Source organism: Colossoma macropomum, unplaced genomic scaffold, assembly GCF_904425465.1.
Source record: "Colossoma macropomum unplaced genomic scaffold, Colossoma_macropomum, whole genome shotgun sequence".
NCBI lineage: Eukaryota > Metazoa > Chordata > Actinopteri > Characiformes > Serrasalmidae > Colossoma > Colossoma macropomum.
This window is the reverse complement of record NW_023494801.1, coordinates 30261194-30287010: the sequence shown is the minus strand read 5'-3', so window position 1 is coordinate 30287010 and position 25817 is coordinate 30261194. Positions and strand designations below refer to the sequence as shown.

Sequence of the window (25817 nt, the reverse complement as noted above, 5' to 3'; positions counted from 1 at the left end):
TGTCAGTGAGATTAATGTGGGATTATGAGCCTTATGACCTACACAATCTCTGGCTGTGGGCCAGCAGGAGAAACCATAATCCACTGAAAAAGAGAAAATCTCTCTCTCTCTCTACCCACACACATACACACACACACGCACACACACACACACACACACACACAAAGCTCTCATAACCTCAAAACACCTTGCTGTGTTATGCTAAATTGCTTTACTTGCCAAAAAGGACTTTTTACACAATCCAAAAAATCACAAAACTAAAAAAAAACATTATTCCTGATTCCCTGCATGGGACCCCACTCCAAACACACCTACCCCCACAGCTCCTAAACTGTCCCACCTCCCATTTCCATGGTAACATGGTCACCTGTTAGGTACTTCTCATTCTAGTATTTTGTTCTGTGACAATCCACGACACACACACACACACACAATCCCTTTTGCTTCTGAATATTTACACATAAGACACTGATATGATTGATCACAATTGCGCTTGATTGTAAATGCTGTCATGATTCATTGCAGTGGATAATATTTTTCTTAACTATATAATTCAAAGTCCAGGAGGGGAAACTAAACTGATAGTCTCGATTGAAGACAATTAAAGACTTCTGCCTTAGAAATAAACAGGCTGTTTTTCTGACCTTGTCTTAACAGGGAACTTAACCAGTTTTTGTAAAAAAAATTCCTATGGAATAGTTGTATAAGATATTTTAAAAAAATCATTCACAATGATGCTCCATTCTAGAGACCCTTGCCAAGTCATAATTGTTCACAGTGGTGCTGATAGGAACTGGTTATCTGAAGTGTTTAATGCCTCTAAAAGCTCCCTCACAGAAAGGCATTACCTGAAGTAGTTATGAATATGCTGTCAGGTGCCTGAGACATTGTTTTATGATAGTTTGGAGATGATGGCCTAAAACACAATTCCTAAAATCCATTCATGGTGGAGAGATACCTGTAGGCTGCTGTAAGGCAAAACAGTTCCCAAAGCAAAAATGATATTTTCTAATTCACTACCTTTGTACTATTTTCAACATCACATATCAAAACTCAGAAGACACATGTAGGTTCACTGGTGGTTTTGGACAGTAAAAAAATGGCTATATTTGTTTTGTAGACATCACGACCCTTGGTTCTTATCACCAAAGATATCCAAGTCAGTATGTTTCTCTGCAATAAACCATTTCACATCAAACCACTTTGTTCGCATCTCACTGATTGAAATTTAAAAAAACGGAGGAATCAGCACCTTTAGGGATGATATGAAGGACTTAACTCTGACAGTTTTGACTTTTATGGCCCTTACTGAAGGCCTATATCTAATAAGCATGGTTTGCCACTGTCTGTCGGTCATAAGGAGTTTCTACTGTCAGGAGGAGGACAGGAGAAGCTTGGAAGCAGCTGATACATGTTGAAGGCTTCCGTTTGCTTTCTCAAGACAAAAACCCATCATGATCATGAAGTTTTATTCATTGCAGCAAGTTCCTTTGTAAGCTTCTAAATGGAAATGTCCACTCCTAGCTGCCAGTGTTTATCTGTTCTAGAAAGTACTAACACACATTTCTGTGTGAGAATGGGTCAGGGATGTTTAATTTTGTAGTCATTTTTAGGCTGTTCTTCTCTGGTATATTTTAGCAGCTCTCCTAATTAAGCTGCCCATCTCTTCTCAGTGCTGCTTCCACTTTTAATGACTGTGCCTTCGTCCTCAGGCTGATTCTCTTTATAACTTCATCATTTTGGACATTCTGGCCTCTTCTGGCATCTTTGTTTTTTTTTACTTTTCTATGACAGGCACACCCGCACTTCAGCCACCCGACTGTTTCCTTTCAAGCTGTTTGAAGAACTATTGAAGAAACCGCTCCAAATATGAGTAGTGGGCATTTTTGTGGGCTTTTTGAACAGTGAGTGTCATTACAAACATTTACATAATATGGAGCACTGCTGGTGGCATCCCATATAAATTGTGGGCATGACTTAGTAAGACATGGGAACATAATAATTAAGTGGTGGCCACAGCTTAGGGGGTGACGAGATCCTACTGCATGGCCATCACTTAGTATGGCAAAGGAACAAGATAATTAAGTCGTGGCCACAGCTTAGTAAGGCATGGGGACGAGACCCTACTGCGTGGCCATGACTTAGTAAGGCATGGGAACAAGACAATTAAGTCATGGCCTCAGCTTAGTAAGGCATGGGGACGAGATCCTACTGTGTGGCCATGACTTAGTAAGGCATGGGAACGAGATAATTAAGTGGTGGCCACAGCTTAGTAAGGTGTAGGGACCAGATCCTACTGTGTGGCCATGACTTAGCAAGGCGTGGGAATGAGATAATTAAGTCATGGCCACAGCTTAGTAAGGCATGGGGACAAGATCCTGCTGCATGGCCATGACTTAGTAAGGTGTGGGAATAAGATAATTAAGTCGTGGCCACAGTTTAATAAAGCATGGGGATGAGACCCTAGTGCGTGGTCATGACTTAGTAAGGCATGGGAAAAAGATAATTAAGTCATGGCCACAGCCTAGTTAGGCATGGGAATAAGATAATTGAATCAGGGCCACAGCTCAGTAAGGTGTGGGGAAAAGATTCTATTGCATGGCCATGACTTAGTAAGGTGTAGGAATTAAATAATTAAGCCTTGATCACAGCTTAATAAGGCATGATCTCATTCCTACACCTTACTAACTCATGGCCATGACATTTAATTATCTTATTATCTTATTAAGTTATGGCTATGCATTAGGATCTCATTCCCACACATTAATATGGCATGGCCACGCATTATTTTTATTTATACAGGATGTTACCAGCAAAGCTCCAAAACATTTAAAAAACTTAAGCTACTCTATGTGGTCAAAAGTATGTGGACACCTGACCATTACACCTATATGAGCTTACTAGACACCTCATTCTAAAACCATGAGCATTAGTACAGAGTTGCCATCTCTTTATGGCTATAATAGCCTCCACTATTTAAGGAAGGCTTTCCATGAGATTTTGGAGTGTGTCTGTGGGAATTTGTGCCCATTCAGTCAAAAGAGCATTTGTGAGGTCAGACACTGATGTTGGACAAGAAGACCTGGCTCATAAACGATGTTCCAGTTCATCCCAAAGGTGTTCAGTGGGGAAGTCAGGACTCTGTGCAGGCCATTGGAGTTCCTCCACACCAAACTTGTCAAACCTTGTATTTATGGACCTGACTTGCTGGAACAGGAAATGGCCTTCCCCAAACTGTTACCACAAAGTTGAAAGCATAAAATTGTCAAAAATCTCTTTGTATGGTTTAGAATTATTATGACCCAATACCACTTTGCCCAAACAACCCCTGACCATTAACCCTTGAGTTGACAACATGTCAAACGATACAGATTGTCTAATGATATTTACAGAGATGAAACGAAATAGGATGTTATGACAATGTATCTTTTCTTTCCTGAAGGGAAATCTGATAGGAAAATAAACCGATCAGCTCAAAAATAAAAAAAAAACTGTGTTGACCTGTTCATGTGCATGTGTCTGATTCTTTGTACCCTAGAGAGAGAGACTTGGGGACACAGCATTATATGCTTGACTGAACCCACCTACTGGGACCTGTGTGTCTGTGTTTGTGTGTGTGATGAATCCCCCGCCTATAGCTTTGGTCAGCCAGGTCTGACTAAGGTCACCATTGTAAACAGAAAGTCTGTATTCGCTCTGACAGACAGACTAAAGTTTACAGCGGCTTTGGTCACAGGCAAACAACTAGCAATTGCTGCTTTTAATTCTGCCATAAAAAAAGTGATGAGGTGAACACATAGCTTTCTGATTATCGGTTGAACACTTGAACTGGTTTAACTCTAGGTTTATTTTTCAGTAATATTAAGACCTGTTGTTCTACATTGACAGTAATATGTAACACATTTAATATTAAGTGTTAGGAAGGAAAATTTGGAATATTCAGTTTGAATAGTTCATCAAAGAATTAAATTGATACTAGTTTACCTTTAGTTAATCAGGACATGTTTGGTGTTTTTAGTTTGCTTCTTTAGTTTTGCAGTATTGATAGAAGTATGTTGGATGTGTTGTGATACTTTTCCACCACTCCAAAGATCAGTCTTCCAAGTTGGTTAGATTTTCAGCTTCTCACCATCCAAATACTCCCAAACACATTCAATGATGTGGTCTGGACTCCGGGGTGTGCTTTACGCCACTCCAGCCATTGTTGGACTCTGGGGTGGTCAGCCCATTGTTTTGAGGACACCAGCAGCTTCTTTGTTTGATGTGCAAATACTTTTTGTCTGTTTTCTTTTCTAAGTAAGGGCTTCTTGACAGCTACACATCCTTTTAGACTCATAGAGTTGAGTTGTCTTCTCACAGTGGAAGGATGGACAGAAACACTAGTGGATTGTTTCAGATCTGAAGCAAGATTGGAGCTTGATTTTCTCCTCTCTCTCAAAGATAAAAGCTTTATGTCCTGTTTATGTGATAGGGACAGTTTTGGTGGTCTACCAGGTCTTACACTAGTTTTGAAAACTTGTACTTAATGGTCGATATGCTAAGTGAGTTAACACACTTAACAAAGCTAGTTCTTTAAAGGTTCTTTAGTAAAGACAATGGTGTTGTTTAGAACCACGAGTTCTATATAGACCCATTTCATGCTTAAATCGTTCTTTGCATGGTGAAATGGTTCTTCAGACTGACGAGGAATTAAAATGGTTCTATATAGCACCAAAAAGAGTTCTGCTATTGTTACGATGTCAAGCTTGTAACAAAAGAAGAACCCTTTTTGATTCTATATAGAGCCATCTTCAAAAAGGTTCTGCACAGATCATATACAACACATTCTCCATCCGTTTAAAAAAACATTTCAGCATGCAAAGCATGAAGCATTTAAGCATGAAGCACTCATGATTCTAAGTAGAACCATTGCCTTAACTAAAGAACTACTGAAGAACCATCATTAAGTGTGTGCCACATGCAAGTCTACTTGGTGAGATAGAATTTAATTATTAGCTACATTTGCACTGTAGCCCCAGGGCAAAACAAAAGCAGGAAACTTAGGATGCTGAACTATGAACATTTAAACCCTACACACTTAAAAAAGATGATTCTTCAAGGGTTCTTTAGTAAAGAAAAATGTTCTACATAGAACCATAACCATTCAAAGAAACCTTTCCATAATTAAAGGGTTCTTTGCATTGTAAAGGGTTATTCAGATTGATGAAGAATGTGTTGTAGATGGTTCTATACAGAACCTTTTTGAAAAGGATTCTATATAGAACCAAAAAGGGATCTGCTATTGTTATGATGTCAGGCTTGTTACAATAGAAGAACACTTTTTGGTGCTATATAGAACCCATTTCAAAAAGTTTCTATATGGAAGCATCTACAGCACATTTTCCATCAATCTGAAGAACGCTTGAAGAACCATCACTTTTAATTACGTAAGGGGCCTAAAAAAGTCCTCATTCTGATAACTATATCATTTAGATATTGGTTTCATAATTAATCAATGCTAAATAAGTGTTCAAATTTATAACTGAATAATATGCCTGGAGCCATCCAGTACAAAGTTTGGACACCAAACATGTCTTAACTGATTGACTACATTTGGCATAAAGGAAAAATGGTGTAAATTAGATTTTCTTTCTGCCAAACTGTTGTTAGTTTTAGGCTTCAGCCAGACCGGAGAGGGAATAGGACACAGCTGAGCCTCAAAAAGCAGAGCTGAGCTTGGAAAAACATCAGAGAGCTGCAAAACCCTTTGGAACAAACACATGGGGGGGCAAACCCAGTAAAACAAAGAGTGGAGAACAGCATTGCAATAAGATGCTGATGACATTCTCTCCTGCATGTCAATCTCAAACTTTATTATTATTCCACCTGGGGGACAATTGAAGGCAATCAGGTACATAAAAGGCATGGCAGACAATGCACAAGACATCTTTAGAAGAATACTCCAGCATTTTCATCCTTATCTTTATGGTAAAGTTATCATCACAGTGAATACTCTCTCTAACAATTAAGCTGATCTTAACACTAAGATTGTATTGTAAAATTAGGCCCTGTGTAGTAGTGAGGATGCAGTTTTCACAGGCTCCTCCATGGTCATGTATGGCTACCAGAAAACATTAGGGAAAGCCAAACTGAGCTATTTTTATTTAGCTTGTTGCTCCAGCATCTACAAGTTAAGTTCTTTTGCAAAACATATATTTTGAATTTACACTGTGGTAATTATAAACTGTATGATTCAGATTAGACCACTTTAACTAGGGCAATACCAGCACAGAGAGGGTGTGAATCAAGTGCTTTAGTACGTGGGTTACATGGTCAAATTCAGCATTCTAAAAGACTGAGGAACAAAAGAGTTTTACAGCTCATTATTCTTTTGATGATAACTTTAAATCTGCAGCCTGGTGGCAAAAGCTCAAATTCACTCCACAGGAAGTGGTCAGAATGGTTCATAATGACCTGGCCTGCCTGCTGAACAGGCCGGGAAGCTCTGCATAAACTATAAAGCGGCTTCTTTTCCTTCAGTCATCTCTCTCTCGCTTTCTTATCAAAGGCCAAACCCCCTACTTCACTGCCATATATATATATATACATATATATATATATATATATATATATATGGCAGTGAAGTAGGGGGTATATATTTCTTTTTTTATCCCTGCAAAGTGAATTTTAGCACTCTTTCAAACTATTTCAAATACACACATACTTGTGTGTATTTCTGTCACTGTGGGGTGTTTCCATGCCCATGTCCATGAGTGTATGCAAATGCTGTTATGCTCTACGTAACCCAAGACTCTTTTACCGTTTTCTATGAAAGCTATAGTCTTTGAGAATAAAGACATTCTTGTAGGAAGCAAGCAAATGCCTCCACAGCCAGAAAATGTCCATGTCCATCATTCTAGAGAAATGTGGTCCACATAAAGAGCTAAACACACTCATACACACACACAAACAACAGGGTAACTACTCTTAGGTAGGTTTTAAGTAGGTAAGTTGCGATAGTACCTGCATTGCTGCTCTAATTCAGTTCATCAATGCTCATCTGATAGGTATCAAAAGCAGTCAAAAGTGTGGACAAAATTAACTGAATATATATTTCTCATAATCTTATGAACACTTAATTTAAAACAATATGAAAAAGGGGAGTTTTTCTAACATAGAAGAGTGCAATATGGTGTCCCACAAGGCTATGTTTTAGGGCCCTTTCTGTGCTCCCTTTATTTACGGCCCCTACAATAAACAAAATAAAGAAACATAAATCATGTGAACACAGTTTGCAGTTTTTATCACTGATATCTAATGAGAGCAACTGTGAACTCTGCAACTGCAGCCCTCTCACTCTCATACCACAATGTTATGTCATGTTTCTATTTATTTGATTTATACATAGTTCTCATAGTGTTTAAACGTTATAATTCCAAGAGTGTGTAAGGCCACTTCAAGGCAAAGGGGAGCTACTTTACGGAATCTAAAGTATAAAACTAGTATTATATATCAGCCCACATTTTTATTAAAGATTTAATGAATAAACAAAAGACAATTTCTCTGAAACACTCTGTGGTCTGAAACACCTTGAATTTTGATCAAAAAAGCATCTTTATATAATTGGAAATCAAAATCATTTCATGTCACTGAACTGATAAAAGAGTTTTTGGTGTTTGCTTCTTTGCTTCTGAGAAGCTGCATGGTCCTTTTATCTCTTTTAGACTTTGATAACGTAGTACAAAGGTGAATATAAAACACTGTCAGAAGAAACTTTTGGCCAGAGGAGGTTTTGGATCTGTTTACACCTCCAGGTGATCTGGAAATGAAAATAAGGAAAAAAATATGTAGTATTTAATACAATTTAGGATAAGCAGGTACAGCGGGATTTTAGCTGTTTTATTTGTGGACTGCAGTCTGAGGCTTCTAAGGTTTGTCTCTCATTGCCATGTGTGAGTCATTAGACTGAACATTTGTTCACATCTCTGTCCCTCTGTCCATGCCTAATCTGCAGTGTGCTGCAAAAAGTTGACAAATGACAACTCATTTAGCTACTCCTGCTGTCGTGTCTACATGGAAACTCATTATTGCTTGCAGATGGAGTTAGTAACTAGTTTATTTACTCAGTTCATATACTTGAAGTCATAGTCTCTTGCTTGGCATCTGATGTTTGCTTATTTAGTTTTGCCCTGGAGGAGATCTAGAAAGTTTTATCAGGGATGGCAAAGGGGTGGCAGGGGGTTTGGACAGTTTGGCATGTTCATGCAGTACTGGGCTCTGTTTATTGCTATTTATATTGTGAATTATCCATACAACCTTCTGACCACTGAGCAAACAACAGCAACAAACATGCATGGCTTATCTTTTCTGATCAGTTGTGTTGAGAAAAGCTTTTACCTGCACTGAATGCTATATTTACATAGTCCCAGACCAACTGGTCCTCTGAATTAAAATGATACAGATGTGCAAAGTGGTTGCAAATGAATAAAATATATTACTTAAACACAACAATTAGCAAAACACAAAAATGTAAAGAAAGCAATCCTGATGATGTCATATATTTCTTTTGTCCAACATGACACAATTCAATGCTGAACCCTTTTTATTTTTCAGTGCAATGAAGGCAATAGTTGAAATCAGACAGCTGAGATGTCCAGGAAAAACAACGCAGAAAACTTACTAACCCATCAAGCATTCTAGGCTAAAGCATACTGCCATGGCCAGTGTGAAAAAAATGTTTATGGACCATTAATATCTTACCTTTGATGACTTGTATGTTAGACATGTGCTTTAATATTTTGACCTAGCCATTTTAGCTTTTGTAGTAAAAGAGCATTTAAGTACCAAATTCACAGATCAAAGATTATTACACAAGCTGACATTTCATAAATTTGTTTTTTCTCTAACTCAGCTTTTTGTCTCATGATCTCAGCCCCACGCATGACTTTCAATCGAGTCATTCTCACTTTTTTATAATCTCCAAGTTTGTGTATAAAATTTTATAAAGCTATAAAAAGCTACACTAATTAGTGGCAACACTAATCCAACTTATTTCTTTTTGATAATTTAAAAATATTCAATTAAAACATGCATGAGCAATATTTCTGTCAATGGTGTTACAGCTAAACTGAGATATCAGTTTATCAAAAACACAATTTAACCTTAAATTGCACAGATAACAGAATTTAAAATTGGTTAATGATACATACAACCCCATCTCCAAAAAAGTTGGGACGCTGTGCAAAATGGAAATAAAAACAAAATGGAATGATGTGCAAATCATTTAAACCTTACATGTCATTGAAAACAGCAAAAGACAACATATCAAATGTTAAAACTGAAAAATATTAATGTTTTTGAAAAATATATGCCCATTTTGAATCTGATGCCAACAACACGTTCCAAAAAAGTTGGGACAGGGGCAACAAAGGACTGGTAAAGTTGTGTAATGCTAAAAAATCACCTGGTGGTTGATTGACAACAGGTCACTAACATGACTGGGTATAAAAAGAGCATCCCAGAGATGCTGAGTATTTCAGAAGTAAAGATGGGGAGGGGTTTACCACTCTGTGAAAGACTGCATAAGTAAATAGTGTTCAAGAATAACATTTTTCAACATAAAATAGCAAAGATTTTTTGCGTTTCATCATCTACAATACAATATAATAGTAATATAAAAGATTCAGAGAATCTGGAGAAAACTCTGTATGCCAGGGACAAGACCAAAAACCAATATTTGTTGGCCATAATCTTTGGGCCCTCTGGTGGTACTGCATTAAAAACATACATGATTCTGTAGTGGAAATCACTGCATGGGCTCAGGAACACTTCTGAAAAACACTGTCTCTGAACACAGTTTGTTGCTGCATCCACAAATGCAAGTTAAAACTCTAAAACACAAAAAAGAAACCATATATAAAGAGAAAGGCCAGAAACGCCGCCACCTTCTCTGGGCCCGAGCTCATTTAAAATGGACTGAGGGGAAGTGGAAAAGTGTCCTGTGGTCCGACGAATCAACATTTGAAATTCTTTTTGGAAATCATGGACACGGCGTCCTCCGGGCTAAAGACCACTCAGCTTGTTATCAGTGCATAGTTCAAAAGCCAGTATTCATGATGGTATGGGGGGCATTAGTGCAAATGGCATGGGTGACATGCACATCTGTGAAGGCACCATTAATGCTGAATGATAAATACAGGTTTTGGCAACATATGCTGCCATTCTGACAGCATCTTTTTCAGGTAACTCCTTGCTTATTTCAGCAAGACAATGTCAAACCACATTCTGCATGCATTACAACAGCATTGCTCTGTATTAAAAGAGTCTGGGTGCTAAACTGGCTTGCCTGCAGTTCAGACCTGTCACCCACTGGAAACATTTGGTGCATTATGAAATGAAAAATATGACAAAGGAGACCCCGAACTGTTGAGCAGCTGAAACCCTATATCAACAAGAATGGGAAAACATTCCACTTTCAAAATACAGCAGTTGGTCTCCTCAGTTCTTAACTGCGTACAGAATGTTGGTAAAAGAAAAGGTGATGAAACACAGTAGTAAACATGCCCCCGTCCCAACGTTTTTGGAATATGTTGTAGGCATCAAATTCAAAATGGGCATATATTTTTCAAAAATCAATACAATTTCTTAGTTTCAACATTTGATATGTTGTCTTTGTACTATTTTCCTTTAGAAATATGGTTTACATTGTTTACATTCTGCACAGCATCCCAACTTTTTTGGAAATGGGGTTGTATAATAAAACCATCTAAAGGTCAATTGTGAAGAACTTTTCTATCCGTGCAATTCAATTATTAACTGTATAATTAACAATAATTGAAACTGAATTATGGTAATACTTAAAATGTGTGTTGTTAAAAAGCAATTATTTGATATTTCAAATCACATAATGCATACATTTCATCATTAGAGCAGAAACTGACAAAATCCATCTTGTAACACCAATGACACAGTGTAACATCAATGACATCACAATATTATATCAAACTGCATTTTATATCAGTGTACCCAAACAGCCAATCAAACATTATACACTCCTTTAAACATTATTGCTGCTTATAACATTGAGAATTAATTATTATTATGTATCCTGTTAAACCTTGATGACACATTCATCACAATGATTGGTAACAATGATGACAAATGTGCACTTGGCTTTGTTTCAGCAGGTACAGCTATGGCCACATAATAGATTTATTTCAGTATTGCTGATTACTATTCAATATTCAATTCCTAGAAATTTACTATTAAATCAGTACACTTCCACCACTTCATCAACAGCCTATTGCTTAAGTAATCAATATGAGAAGCGCCTTTTCTGGTCTGGACTAATAAGCGGATTTCTTGGTGTGAAACCAATTATTAAATATCACTGTATAATGAATAGAAAAGGCATACAGAAAAAACATCCTTTAAGTGCTAATGCTGGCCACCAACATATTGGTCAGCTCATATATGAAATGATGTATTGTAGTCTAGACCAGCGCAGGATATAATTAGTATTTAATGGGCATGTGAGTAAATGCAGCCTAAAGCACAGGAAGACCTTCTTGACCTTCACTGTATTCGTAATCAGTAGGTCTTGTTAAACTGAAATGAATCTAAAGCTTTGGGCCTCTGAAACATTCACACCTTAGATAATTACTGAAGGGAAAACACCATCAACCAAACACTCAGCCTTTGGTCTGTAAGATCATGTGAGAAAGCAGGTGCCTAAATTTGGCAAATAGAGCCTTAAGGCATTTTTACACTTGAAATGTTGAATGTGTTGTGAGCTCTTTTGGGGGAGGGGTTCATTATCAGCAGGTTTGATTGCATACAGGAGATTTTCTTTACATTAGATTTGTGGAATCTGTTATGCAACTCTATACATCAATATCGCTGTGTGGATAAAAAGGGACATTTCTGAATTCTGAATTGTACCCATTAAGCATATAATTATCATTGAAAAATGCTCAAATTGTTAACAAACTATCAGGTTAGTTCTCAATAGCACTGTGTTTTTAGGACAAGGAGCAGAGTTCTGGTGATATTTAGCATGCTCTGTTATAGAGAAATGTACTGAGTTGGAATCATTCACAGTATTGATGATAGGAACTGGAAGTCTGAAAAGTTTAATGCCTCTCAAAGCTGTAAATGCAGGAAATTCTTATATGAAGTAGTTATGAATATGCTGCTTGATGCCTGGGACTTGTACTGTTGATAGAGACAAAAAGGCAGGATGCAAGTGCAAGTCCTTGTTTTTATTGAAAGCCATGATGAAAGAATCCACAGAGTAACAAAACAATAAGAACACTTACTAACAAAGTACTACAACAGAAACAAAACAAGACTAAAGGACAAAAAGAGTACTAGAAAACAAATGGTAACAAATGATAACAAAACCAAAGCCTGAGTAAACAAAACACCAAGCAAACACAAAGCACACAACCAGGGTTATAAATATACATGGAACAAGCCAGAAACACCTGGGAATAATGAGAGGCTACAAGGCAACAGACAATTGACAGGTGAGACAGACGACAATGTTCTTATATCATTTATAGAGTACTTTTATTGGGAGGTGTCCCAAACCCTAACCCCTAAATTTATACTTGTGAAAATAATACTTGAAAGTTTTTTGCTTCATTTCCAATGTTGTTTTTAAAAAACATCTTTAAATGCTTAATTCAAAAAATGCTCACATTTCAAGCTCTCAGGCTTTCATGTCAGTCCTGAAACACAGAGTTTTAGTTTATAGCAGGAGCCTTATTTTAGCCACGCCCCTGCATTTTAAAGCAGGAAATAAGACTGCATCCCTGTCCCTCATGGCCACATGTGGTGCGTTAGAAATGACATACTAAAATACTACATACTGCATACTGCACTGGTAAATACTGTATACTGCATGTTACTTTTCATAGTAGTGTACAGCGCAGTAACCAGTAGACAACAAAAGCCGTGTACCGTACTACAGGGCAAATGCTCGAATAGACTGCCAACATCCAGGACTGAGCCAATCAGACCCACCTCAAGACCCGCCCCATGTTCCTCAGCCCTCCCATCACTGCTTAGCAACCGTTGCTAGTTACTTCTCAGTTCTTTTTAGGTCAGGTCTTTAGCAACACATTGACACATTTGTTAAGAAATGTGCCTGCTGAGATTTGAAAGATACCACAATAAAGTGGAGGGTTTTGTCTTCTACTCATCTCCAAAGCCACAAATAAACTTTAGAACGTGAGCTTTGGAATGTTTGTGATAAACCTGTATGGTTTTGGCGTTCCTACATTTCATTTTCATTATATCTGTAGTTTTTAATATGAGCTAGCTTGAATGACTCCACATGTGAGCTTGTTTGGTTGAGACTAACTTTATTAAGTTAAGTTATTTATTAAGTTACTGCGTTAATCATGTTTTCTATGTAGTAAGTTGATTTTATTAAATAGAGCAAACCAACCAGCTTATATCCTCCCCATTACCCCTGAACGTTGCATTTTGGAGTGCACTGTATCAGACTGCTTTATGTATGTAGCATGCTGAAATATTTGGCTGGAGCAATATGTCATGCAGTTATCTTTGGCGTACTGGGGAAATTCATGTATGTAAGTAGTATGCACTGCATACTACTTACTACTTTTGATAATAATCAGTACTTGAGCAGTATGTAGTAGGCTATTTTGAAAACAGCCATGGAGAACAGTTAGATTCCATTGGTTTGAAGTAAATATGTTCCTAAGTGTAAAATAAAAGCCTGTTAGCTTAAAAATTGTCACTACCAAACCAAATTTTCTGAAATTAACATAAATAAAATAGTGTTTTAATAAAAAAATATTATGAATTTATGTGTGTACAAAGGGCGGCACGGTGGCGCAGTGGGTAGCGCTGTCGCCTCACAGCAAGAATGGCCTGGGGTCGATTCCTGGACGGGTGACCAGGGTCATTTCTGTGTGGAGTTTGCCTGTTCTCCCCGTGTCTGCGTGGGTTTCCTCCGGGTACTCCGGTTTCCTCCCACAGTCCAAAGACATGCAGTTAGACCCTAGGTGTGTGTGTGTGTGTGTGTGATTGTGTATGTCTGTCTGTCTGTCTGTCTGCCCTGCGATGGACTGGCGACCTGTCCAGGGTGTATCCTGCCTTCTGCCCAATGACAGCAGGGATAGGCTCCAGCACCCCACCGCGACCCAGAAGGATAAGCGGTTTAGATGATGTATGTATGTGTGTAAAACTGTTCAAAGCTGTGTTTGCTAGTCATGCACTGGCTAGCATTTTTGAGTTATGCTCAAAGTGATCTAAAATCTTCTGAAACAATTACTACTGAAACATTTCGTGAAGTTTCAGAAGTGTTATAGTTGTTTTGTTAGTGTCAACATGGAATGTTCAATCATTTGTTTTAATGAAATAAACAGAATTAAAGTGTAGGGTCATTCAACGTAAAAGGGTCCTAATTTTACTCCAAGTGAGTTAAAAGTATTTATAACTCTAAGTTTGAGCCATTTCAAAATATTCCCAAAAGAAAACTCAGATTAACCACGATTTTCTCATTATCATATATTTTCCCAATTATTATTTTACTATTACATATACAATCTCAGAAGACAAGTGTAGGTTCACTTTTTCAGCCAGCTGTGTTGGCTAAATATTAGCATATGCCCTTTATGGCTCTTTACCTTCATCTCACACAGGTATACAGCTAAAAAAAGAACCGACGCATACACACAGCCACCAGGTAGGTCACTAGTGGCGGATATGATATGAAATTCAGAAATTTATGGTAAACATACTCAAGCCTTCCACTTACCCCCCCACACACACACACCCTGCTGCTGAACTAAATGAGGACAGGCGCTCAGTGCTATTACCTCACTAAATAAAGGTCAGAAAGGTTACAAGCACATTATGTCCCCACAAATAAAGCAAAACGAGAGTAAACACACACTCACTCACACTGAGAATTATAAAGAGAGTCACTGAGAGAACACAGAGCTGTAGGTCAACTGGACAAAGCTTTAGAATGAGAGGGGGGATAAAGAGAGAGGGGGTGAGAGAGAGAGAGAGAGAGAGAGAGAGAGAGAGAGAGAGAGAGAGAGAGAGAGAGAGAGAGAGAGAAAGGGAAGAGAGACAGAAAGAGAAGGTGAGAGCAATGGAGAGAGAAAGAGGAGGAAAGCAAGAGAGAGAGAGGGGAAAGGAAGACAGAGAGAGAGGGTAGAAGGTAAGTGAGACAGAAAACAAGGGAGAATGAGAGAGAGATGAAGAGAGGAAGACAGTAGGAAAGAAAGAGAAGGTGAGAGAAAGAGAAAGAGAGAACGAGGGCCAGAGAGAAAAACAGACAGATGGAGAGACAGAAAGGGAAAGTGAGATAGAAAAATCATTAGAGAGAGAAAGTAAGAGAAAAAAAGAGATGGAAACGAGAGAGACAGGGAGAGAGACAGAACGAGAAGCGAGAGTGATAGAAAGTTGACTGAGACAGAGGGAGAGAAAAGGGGATAGAAACAGGAGAAAGAGAAGCGAGAGAAAGTGTGTAAGAGAGTGGGGTGAGAGAGAGGGGAAGGAGAGAGAGAGAGAGAGAGAGAGAAAGAGAGAGATAGTATACATGTATGTCTGAGGAACTGTTAATAATATGTGTGTGTGTGTGTGTGTGTGTGTGTGTGTGTGTGCATGTATTTGTTACTAATTTTAGTCTCAGTCTGCTGCTCTGTAATTACACTCACACTCATGCATCATTACAGCAGGGAGGTCAGATGAGCGTGCACTTCTCTGGTCAGCAAAAGCCTTTAGCCTTCCTCCAGCTGTTCTGCTGCTCTGAATGTGTCTGTATTTCAGTCTCACACACATCCCTCAGATCAAGGCTAAAGGCCCCCACCTTCTGTAGCTCAGATTAGCACATCTGAGGCACATCCAACAGTGCCCCCTCTGCCTGAAACATGCATTACACCACCACAGTGGCTGAGTGGGAGAAATTTCAAGCTCCTTTCAAACCCAAAAAGACCACTCAGTTAACTTCTTTACATACTGTTTACATTGTAAATGGTGACCACTGAGAATCATTTTAATCTGAGAAATGCTCTAACATTTCTTTGTCAGCTGTTTATCCAACAGCGCTGTACATTTGTAAGTATTTTCTTCATTAAGCAAACTGCCACAGTCCTTCAAACGCAAAGAAAAGTGTTTTAGCCACTATGAGTTAATTCAGTACCACAGCTGGCAGTTTAATGTTGAATCAGAGGCAGTTGTTGTCTTTTAATTCATTTGAGTCAATTATTTTCTGCCCAGTGGATGACATAGAAACATGCTGACTTCTCAAGATAACGTTGAAAACAGAGAAATATCTTTTCTAACTTAGCTATCATGCTAAGCCTAACTGCACTAAGTTACTTCAGTCTTCTCAATCATGTCTGTAATGCTGGAAGTTTTATAGTAATGTTAGCAAAGTAAAATAACATACAGTAGTAGGACTCTACATTGAGTGAGAAGGCACTGAACTGACTTGTACACTATATGGTCAAAAGTATATAACCCTAATTAATGAGTTCACGTGTTTCAGTCACGATTTTTAACAGGTGTATAAAATCAAGCACACAGCCATGCAATCTCCATAGACAAACATTGGCAGTAGAATGAGTCATACTGCAGAGCTCAGTGACTTTAATTGAGGCAGTCATAGGACGCCACATTCACCGCAAGTCACCTTGGTCACCTGTAAGTGCTATTATTGTGAAAAGGAAGCATCTGGGAGCAACAACAGCTCAGCAATAAAGTGGTTCACCACGCAAACTCACAAAGCAGCCAAGTGCTGAAGTGTGTAGTTAATGAAAATATCCTATCTTCCGTTGTATCACTCACTACAGAGTTCCAAGCCTCTGGAAGGAACATCAGCACAAGAAGTGTTTCTGAAGCTTCATGAAATGGATTTCCATGGAGCAGCTGCATACAAGTCTAAGATCACTATGCTCAATGCCAAGTGCTGGCTGGACTGTTGGAAAGCACACCACCACTAAACTCTGGAGTGCTCTCTGAAGTGATGAATCATGCTTGACTATCAGGCATTCAAATGGACAACTCTGGGTTTGGCAGATGCCAGGAGTAGGCTTCCTACCCAGAATGCATTGTGCTGACAATTAAGTTTGGTTGAGGAGGGATAATGGTCTTGGGCTGTTTCTCAGGGTTTGGACCCTTTAGTTCCAGTCAAGGGTGATGTTAATGCTATAGCATACAAAGACATTTTAGATAATTATATGGGTTTCAACTTTGTAGGAACAGTTTGGGGAGGACCCTATCCAGCATGACTGTTCCCCAGTGCACAGAGCGAGGTCCATAAAGACATGGATGGAGTTTGGTGTGGAGGAAAGTAACAATTTTGGAGATACGATGTTTCTGACAACAGCGATATGGACAGAAAAAGCCACTAGGGGAAACACACTCACACTCACACACACACATGCACACAAATTTAAAAGGAGAAGGACTTACAAGTTTCAATTTATTCTACTGAGCCTTCAAAAAGCACTCCACTGTGCTTAAGACTTTGATGGAGAAAATAAAAAAACATGCAAGTTCCCTTTAAAGTGCGGGCACTTCTCCTTGTTGGCCCCTTTCACATTATTTTTTATTTTATGGATTAGAGCGGCGCAGAAATACATAGCCACTTATCTGCTGCTGCAAAGACGTCTGGCTGCATGATAAAAGGAGAGCGTGTGTGGGAATAAGATGTTGCGCTTGTGGTGTAATACACTAAGATGCTCTGTTTAAAGTGGGTAGAAATGTTTAAGACTGTACTGTCTGTGAGGTTTATTTTTTTTTTTTTTATAGTTTGGTGGGAGGTAGCCTTCAAAGACATTATCTGTTTAACTCCTTAGGGCCCAGATACAGCAAGCCAACGAGGAAGAACTAGTGGCTGATAGCTAGTAGCCAAGTGGTCGGAGAGGTGATTTTTGGCCAGCTTTCACTGGGTAGTGTTGGTTTTGTACTTATTTCCCCACAGTGCCAGGCAGCTGTGCAGAAATTTTAAGATTAAAGAAACAGTTTGACAAAAATCGAACCAATTTCTCCATTTACCCCAAATGTAGTTGATCAATCAAGACATGTTTGGTATCTGAGGTTTGCTTCTGAAATTTTACACTGGAGCAACAAGGCTAATGCTAACAACTAATGGAAATTTATTTACACTAGTTAGTATGACACTCAAACAGATTTGCTTATGTGGCTTCTGTAAAAATAGACAATACTGTCAAAATTCAGGCTTCTACCTGAACTACTGTTTTTATATTACCACATATATTTGTCTATATTCAAATGTGTATGTAGTGTGTCATACTGTGTGAGAAACCACATAAGCAAGACCATTTGAGACCTTCACATGGTCTGAAAGAAGCATGTGATGATTTAGATGTGCAGTTTGTACAATGCAAACGCTTCTATTACTTCTTAGCTACGTTAGCCTCATAGCTCCAGTGCAAAACTAAAGAAGCAAACTTTAAGAAGCCTTGACTGAACAACTTCATTTTGGGGTATAAAAGGGGAAAATCATGTATGTTTGATTTTTTGTTACACCATTGCTTTAATACTTGAATAATAAGCCAATACTTGAATAATAAGCCAAGAGTTTCAAGGGTTACATAGACATAACATGTAACAACAACATGCAAACATACCTGTATGAAAGGGAAGAGGAGGCCCACAGCGAAGTTTGAGAGCCAGTTGACCACTCCAGCAACCATAAATGCGGCCGGACGGTAAGACTGTTCAAATAACTCACCAGTCAGTACAAAGGGAATCCCACCTGAAAGAGAGAGAGAGAGAGAGAAAGAGAGAGAGAAAGAGAGAGAGACAGAGAGAGAGAGAGAGAGAGAGAGAGAGAGAGAGAGAGAGAGAGAGAGAGATTCAATAAGCCATCAGAATACCAGGATCAAAACTACAGTGTCTAAAATTATAGTATTGTTTATAAAACACAAGCATCAAATTAACCTTATGTCATTATTCATGATTAATACAGGGTGACCGTACATCCTCTTTTTCTAGGAAACAACCTAAAAATGAACCCATCCATTGCTAAATTATCTAATGTCTGAGATTTGGCTTTGCTCTTATGTTGATATTTGCTTTGTACAGTCTGCCTCAGGTTGCCCTCCTGCCCCCAGGAGATTCTATTTACTAAATGCATTTCTTTATTTATGTAGTCGCTTATTTATTTATTTATTTATTTTTAAACTAAACAGTTACATACAAAATTTTGGGCATCTCTGGTCAAATAACATGTTTTACTGATTTCCTAATTGAAAATAAATGAATGTCTTCTACGGAGAACACACATTTTAATGTACAATTGCTGTTTATTTGCTGAATTTGGCATATTAGAAAGAAAACATAAAATGTACCCTGTGCAAAATGTATGGTACATTTTATGTTTTCTTTCTAATATGCCAAATTCAGCAAATAAACAGCAATTGTGCATTAAAATGTGTGTTCTCCGTAGAAGACATTCATTTATTTTCAATTAGGAAATCATTTTTTTCTTTCATATGTAGAGGCTGTGTTAATTCATTTATTAATAAAAGTAATTTTCACTTATAAAATCAACAAAACATATACAACTGTAGATATTTGTAAGAATAGAAGTTTGTACTATGTAGCTAGCCATTCTTATAAGTAAAAACATTGTTCTGTTAATGCTTGATGTATTGTGTATGTGCATTAGTTGTGGAGCAAAAATGAAAGAAAAAAAATCCTGGCTGATCTCTCACTGATGACCAGACATTCTCCTGCAAGATTTTCTGGTAGAGAGCAGAGTGCATGGTTCTGTATATTATTGCAAATTACTCAGGTCCTGAAGCAGCAAGGCACCCTGTTTTACTGTTGGTATGATGTTCTTATTGTGAAATCTTGTGTTAGCCTTATGCCAGATGTAACTTCTCTTTAAAAGTTTCACTTTTGAGTCCTCAAAGTTGAGGTTTGGGGTCAGCAAGATGTCTTTTGGCAAATGTGAGACAAGCCTTTATGTTCTTCTTGGTTAGCAGTGATTTTCGCCTTCTCTCTCCATGGATACCATTTTTGCCCACTATCTTTCTAATGGTGGATTAATACATGCTGGTGTTATCTGAGACAACTGAGGCCTGCAGTTCTTCAGGTGTTTGTCTGGGTTTTTTGTGACGTCCTAGGTGAGTCATCACTCTCGGAGGAATTTTGGTAGGCCATTCACTTCTGTGAGGATTCACCTCTGTTCCAAGTTTTCTATACCTGGAGTTAATTGCTCTTCCAGACTTTTATAATTCTGTAACTTTCTTTCTTATCTCCTCCTGAATTTCTTTTGATTGTGTTATAGCATGCTGCCTATTGAGACCTTTTAGCTTACCTCACACTTCTGGAAAGGTTTTGTGTAAGTGATGCCTAGATTTAACAGGTTTCATATACAAGGTAAGCATTCCTAATAAAATGGCCAGTGAGTGTGGTTTATCCATGTGGAATTGATGTACACCTTCGAATCAAGCAATTCAAAGCATTACTTTTTTCAGTGTATGTAAAAAAAGGCTTTTTGATCAACCATCCCTCAGAGCAGCAGTAATTGGTTCCCTTTGCATGTCACAGAACCCATGGACCAACTATTGTAGATTCATTAAAACCTACAGCAATTTATCTTGGCTTTTCACAAACATCAGAGTTGTGGAGAACTGATGATTAGCAGAAGATCACAGCAGAAATATGTGCTTGATTTTTGCCATTTTTTTTATTTGATATCAAAGAGAAATTATTAAAATAAAAATCATGCAAGAATTACCACTAATCAGAGAGAGAGAGACAGAGAGAGAGTATGTGTGTCTAGATCTTGGAAGGCCTCACTATCGCTAGCGATAACAAAGGAATGTTTTAATTTAATGTACAATTAATTACATATTACTTATAGCTCACTGAATCAAGGGGAGAAGTTCAATGGAAAGTGCAGATTCTAAATTTTCATGCAGTACCACTTTAGTGTTTGTAAGTAGAAAAATAAGGTATTTTATCAGGTGTGGATCCAGGTGATCATTTAGTGGGTTAATGCCCCACAAGCCAATCATTATGCCCACTACACATGCTAATATAATGGCAGATGGCAAAAAAACAAAGTAAAACTAAACTAAGTGTGCCCTGCCTTTGCTTGCCATGCACACCAAATATAAACGGCTACAATAATTAACACAGTAGAATTTGAATGTGTGACTGTATTGGCAGCATAACTGGGATGTGCTGTATATTGTGGAAAGATAGCAGATTTTCTAGGAGATACTAGATGGGTAGACTTTTGGTGTTTTGTGGTAAAGTGTCTCACTCTTGTTTATACAGCTTGTGGAGGCTCTTAAAGAGAAAATGTAGCTTTCCACTTTGTTTTTGCTTTTGTTAGTTTGCTGCTCATTCATTTATCCATAGATCTCTTGCAAACACAGGTGAGCGTAATCTGCAGAAGGAGCTGAAGGTATTGCTTTACAGGCCATTTAAAAGCTGTCTTTGAACAAAGATATGACTCGCAACATAGGTAACACTTTATTTGGGTGGTCCACTGAAGATTTTTTGCAGATGCTCAGTCTATGTTTAACTAACATTTAACTAAATATCTATTAAATGCAACTGAACAAGAAGTGGAACTTGAAAGATTAAACCTGTCCTTATCCCTAAACCTAACCTTAAGGTAAAACCTACACATACTCCTGAACCTAACCCTAATTGTAATGTTGTTAATAATCAATAATCAACCATTCAAATAAAGTTTGACCAGCATTAATAACATGAAGAAAAAATGTGGCATTAATGATTTATCACGTTAACATGTTACATTTATCAGCCCTAATGATTACATTTAAATACTATAGTCCAAATCAGGATAATGTTTGTCCAGCCGTGGAAGCATCTCAATTTATGGCACAATTTACAATAAATTCAAGCATAACAGACAAAATATTGGCAATAACAATAAAATCTAAATCTAAAAGTGTTTGAATCTGTAATGTCATATATACCACATATGGAATGTGTTTTACAAACGTTTTTTTTCACATTTCTAAGCTTTCAAAAGCAGGTAGAACTGGTATAAGTAGTATTTTATGTGTTTGTTGCATGTGTTAAGTGCTATTTTTAGAATTATTTGTAGAATTTGACATAAGGTGACATAACCTATAAGAAGCTAAAGGTTTTAGCTTAGAATGACGATTTTCTCTATACACTATATGACTTTTGCTCATATTTGATGTTCAACTAAGAAAAACTGAAGCTTTATTTGATTCTACACATGACTTTGTGTGAATGTATACATCTGTATGAGTCTGTGTGCAGACCAGTGCAGTGTATCATTTCACAGGGGTAAGCTAACTGGCAAACAAGGCAGCTAATTAGCCAGATTAGATGCTGTTCAGTTATATAAAATGACCAAAAAGACCACTAAATCTTTTTAGACCACATATAAAGACCAATAAATCATTAATTGTGGTCTTGAGCAGGTGGGAAATGAACTAGAACAGTATGTTCAGCTGGTTTAGGCTTGAGTCAATTCTTGTTTTTGAATGTGCAGTGTCTGTCATGACAACTTATGACAGCATATGACATCTGCCATTGCATGTTTATGTCAGTCTTATGTAGCGTGTTTGAAGCAAAGTGTTACCGTTTTGCTTGGATGTGATTATCAGCTGAGAAACAGACCATCCAAGCATTTCCACTCACCCCCTACCGCCAATCGCTTTACACCTCACTGTTTAGATCATTTAAATTCCACATTAATGCTTGTAAACCCCCAGCTCTGCTTCATAAGCTCGCTAGCTCAGAGATATCAGTCTGACATAAGCTCAGCTTTGGGCTACAGATGAGAGAAGAATGCAGAAGCTCAACAGAGACACTGACAAGCACAACATTAGTGAATGAATGTTTGACTGCAGGCAGGATATCCTTTTGTCTGTTTGTAAAGTGATTAAAAAACAAACCAGATGTTTATCACTAATTAGTATCATCATATCGTGACTGGCTGCAATCAAACTTCATATTTCTGGAATGGTAACTTTTTAGGAGAAGGAACATTGTTGATGTATGTTACAGTTAAGATTGTATTGTACTGTAAATAACATAAAAAAGTTGAATCCCTCTTAAATCTAAGCATTACTGAAATAGAACATTTCCAGCAATGTGAAGTAGGCTAAAGTCTCATCAAAGCACACCATGTGGTGATCAAAAGAAATTCCAGAAGAGATGAAAAAGAAAGTTATAAGAAATAAATAAAGAAATATCAGTTTTAATATGAACTGCTTGAAGTAGCACCAAATCCAGGATGAATCTCAAACTAATCCCCAAATATTGTGCTATGTGAGTTTTGAAATTGTAGCTTCTACACCCAAAATAGCACACTATTTGTCTAGTATGGATGTGGCTGAATCCCAAATATATGTGTTAGTTTGTTTGTTAGCTATATTATGCACTGTTTGCCATTATTTTAATTCCTATGTAGCACACTATTATTAGTTAGGGAGCCATTTGAGATTTAGCCCCAGCAACGGAGATGTACAAAGTCATTTCATAGAGGGTCATTGCTGTGATAATTTAGACACCAAACAGCTCTTATAAAGTGAAGGTTATTGCATTGCGCAGTTCTATATTATATGTTCATTATTATATAACAAATAGTTAAAAAATGAAGTGACTTGTTAACTTGATGACTGCAATATACAGTGATGGCCTTCTGAATGTTCTTCACCTCATTCAACAGTCCATGACTGCTTGGCAGCAATCCAGTAAAAAACATCCAGTAAAAATACTTTCTGAAAAATGTATATTTTATCATATTTTATGTATCTGCTGTTTTATTAAAGCAATAAGCCACTTAAGGCTGAGTGTTAGAGTGATTTTATCACAGGTATTGATGGATTTTACTCTGCTTTCTGATGTGCCTTACAACACCCCTAACCGTGAGAAAATCACTGTAACGCACAACCTCTTGTGGCTCATTGCTTTCAAAAGTGACATTTGGAATTGCGCAATCAATCCATGGTTTATAATTAATTCTCTCGTGTGGAAACAAACTCACGCTAATGAGTTCCTTCTCTAGACAAGCCCAGGATCGATCCTGGGAGATAACTCATATATTCAGGCCAAGTATGAAAACAACACTACAAATCTCCGGCAAAAAAGGTCATCTGTGAAAGTGTCAGTGCAGTGACTCATTCTGCAGTATTAAAGGCTTCTGGATTTCTTTATAAAACTCTGCAAGGCCGAGCAGGACTCCAATGGTCCTTTTAATATTCATACTCATACTCATATGTTTGCTTTCAGACTTCAGATCTGATTTGTTATATTCATCAGAGGATGTGATTGCAGTCCATATGCAAATATTTGGGCGCCCCTAGTCAAACGGCATTTTTTTGTTGATTTTGTAAGGGAGACTAAGTACACAAAAGGTATGGCACCTTATATATGTATATATATATATATATATATATATATGTTTTCACTTGGAAGGTCAAAAAATGTGTTTTGCCGTTTTAATCTATACTACATTCATGGCTGTGAGAATTAAAAGGTTTAAAAGTTTTGTCCGTACACAGTTTTGTTTTGCAGATTTTTTTTTTTTACATTTTTACAATGTTTTTGTGATTTTTGGACATCATCATGAAATGGCAATAATAACTTTAATCATTAGGCTATTATTGTGTAATATCATAGTTGTGGACGTCTGATGTTCAGTGACAATACTGTTCTCATTTCTGACAAAAGACGCTCTACAGAAAGATATGCGGTGATGTGACAGAAAAGAACAAAACAATTGACAGTTATCTCCTGTACCAATGCTGACAGGGTTCACTTCATGTGAATATTGAGAGCGATTTATAAAATTCTCATGAAAACAAGCAGAGAGATGGAGGTTAAAATCACCATGCAGAACCTTAAACCTCATTTCACCCACATCGTCTCTCGCCCATCTGAGGGAGCAAAGTAATCAAAAAACGATTGCGGCTCGCGTTTTTGTTTACAAACTTTTAAGGACTTTTAAGTGCCTTGCCATATCTCACAATATCTGCTGGATGTAAGAGAGCTTAGACATTAATAACGCGGGTTCCGCAAACAAATCGCAGTAGGTTGGTGGAAATAAAGAAAAATGTCTTCGATTTATCAGTGATAAATTACAGAATAACTCTTGCGGGCTCTGCAGTGCCCGCTGTTGTCGAGTTGGACTGTAGATTTCTTGGATGATAGCGGTTATTCCAATCATCACGATGACAAACGTCACCATCTGCTGCAATTCACTTTCTGAAAAACTCTGAAGCTGAGAAGTTGTTCTATGGTGACACCAGTACCAACACAATCTCCAGTATCTTTATTTGCAGTATGTTCACTGACCATGAGCTTGTGTTAAAGTGATAGTTTGCTCAAAAATCAGACAGTTTGTCCTTTTCCCAAATATAGTTGATCAGCCAAAAAGTGTCTATATCTGCTGTTATATGTGTATATGTATGTATTTCTGTTTCTGTCAGTGAAGTGATTCTCAATTTTTATTTTAATATGATCTAATGATCTTTCATTTGATCTAATACAGCAGAAAAAGCCATAGTGTTTATGTCACAATATGCCATTTTGAACAAGCTAACAAATGCTCGGATAAAGCAAACCAACGATACGTGCTTCCATAGCAACGAATTGTGAATTGCATTCTGAATGTGAATATTCATAAACTACACTTTTAAAAAAGATGGTTCTTCAAGGGTTCTTTAGTAAATAAACTGGTTCTATATAGAACTATGAAAACACAAAAACTCTGTGCATGATTAAAGGGTTCTTTGCATCATGTAGGGGTTCCTCAGATTGGTTGATAATGTGCTGTAGATGGTTTTATATAAAACTAT

General features: G+C 37.6%; 1 protein-coding gene across 1 annotated transcript in view; it reads right to left on the bottom strand.

The window, feature by feature from the left end:
- slc2a9l2 (solute carrier family 2 member 9, like 2) overlaps window positions 1–25817 on the bottom strand; it is a 269938-nt gene that overhangs the window by 10693 nt on the left and 233428 nt on the right. The window contains exon 12 of the mRNA XM_036590228.1: window positions 18621–18748. Within this exon, the coding sequence (XP_036446121.1) occupies window positions 18621–18748 (128 nt within the window). The remainder of the gene's footprint in view (window positions 1–18620; window positions 18749–25817) is intronic.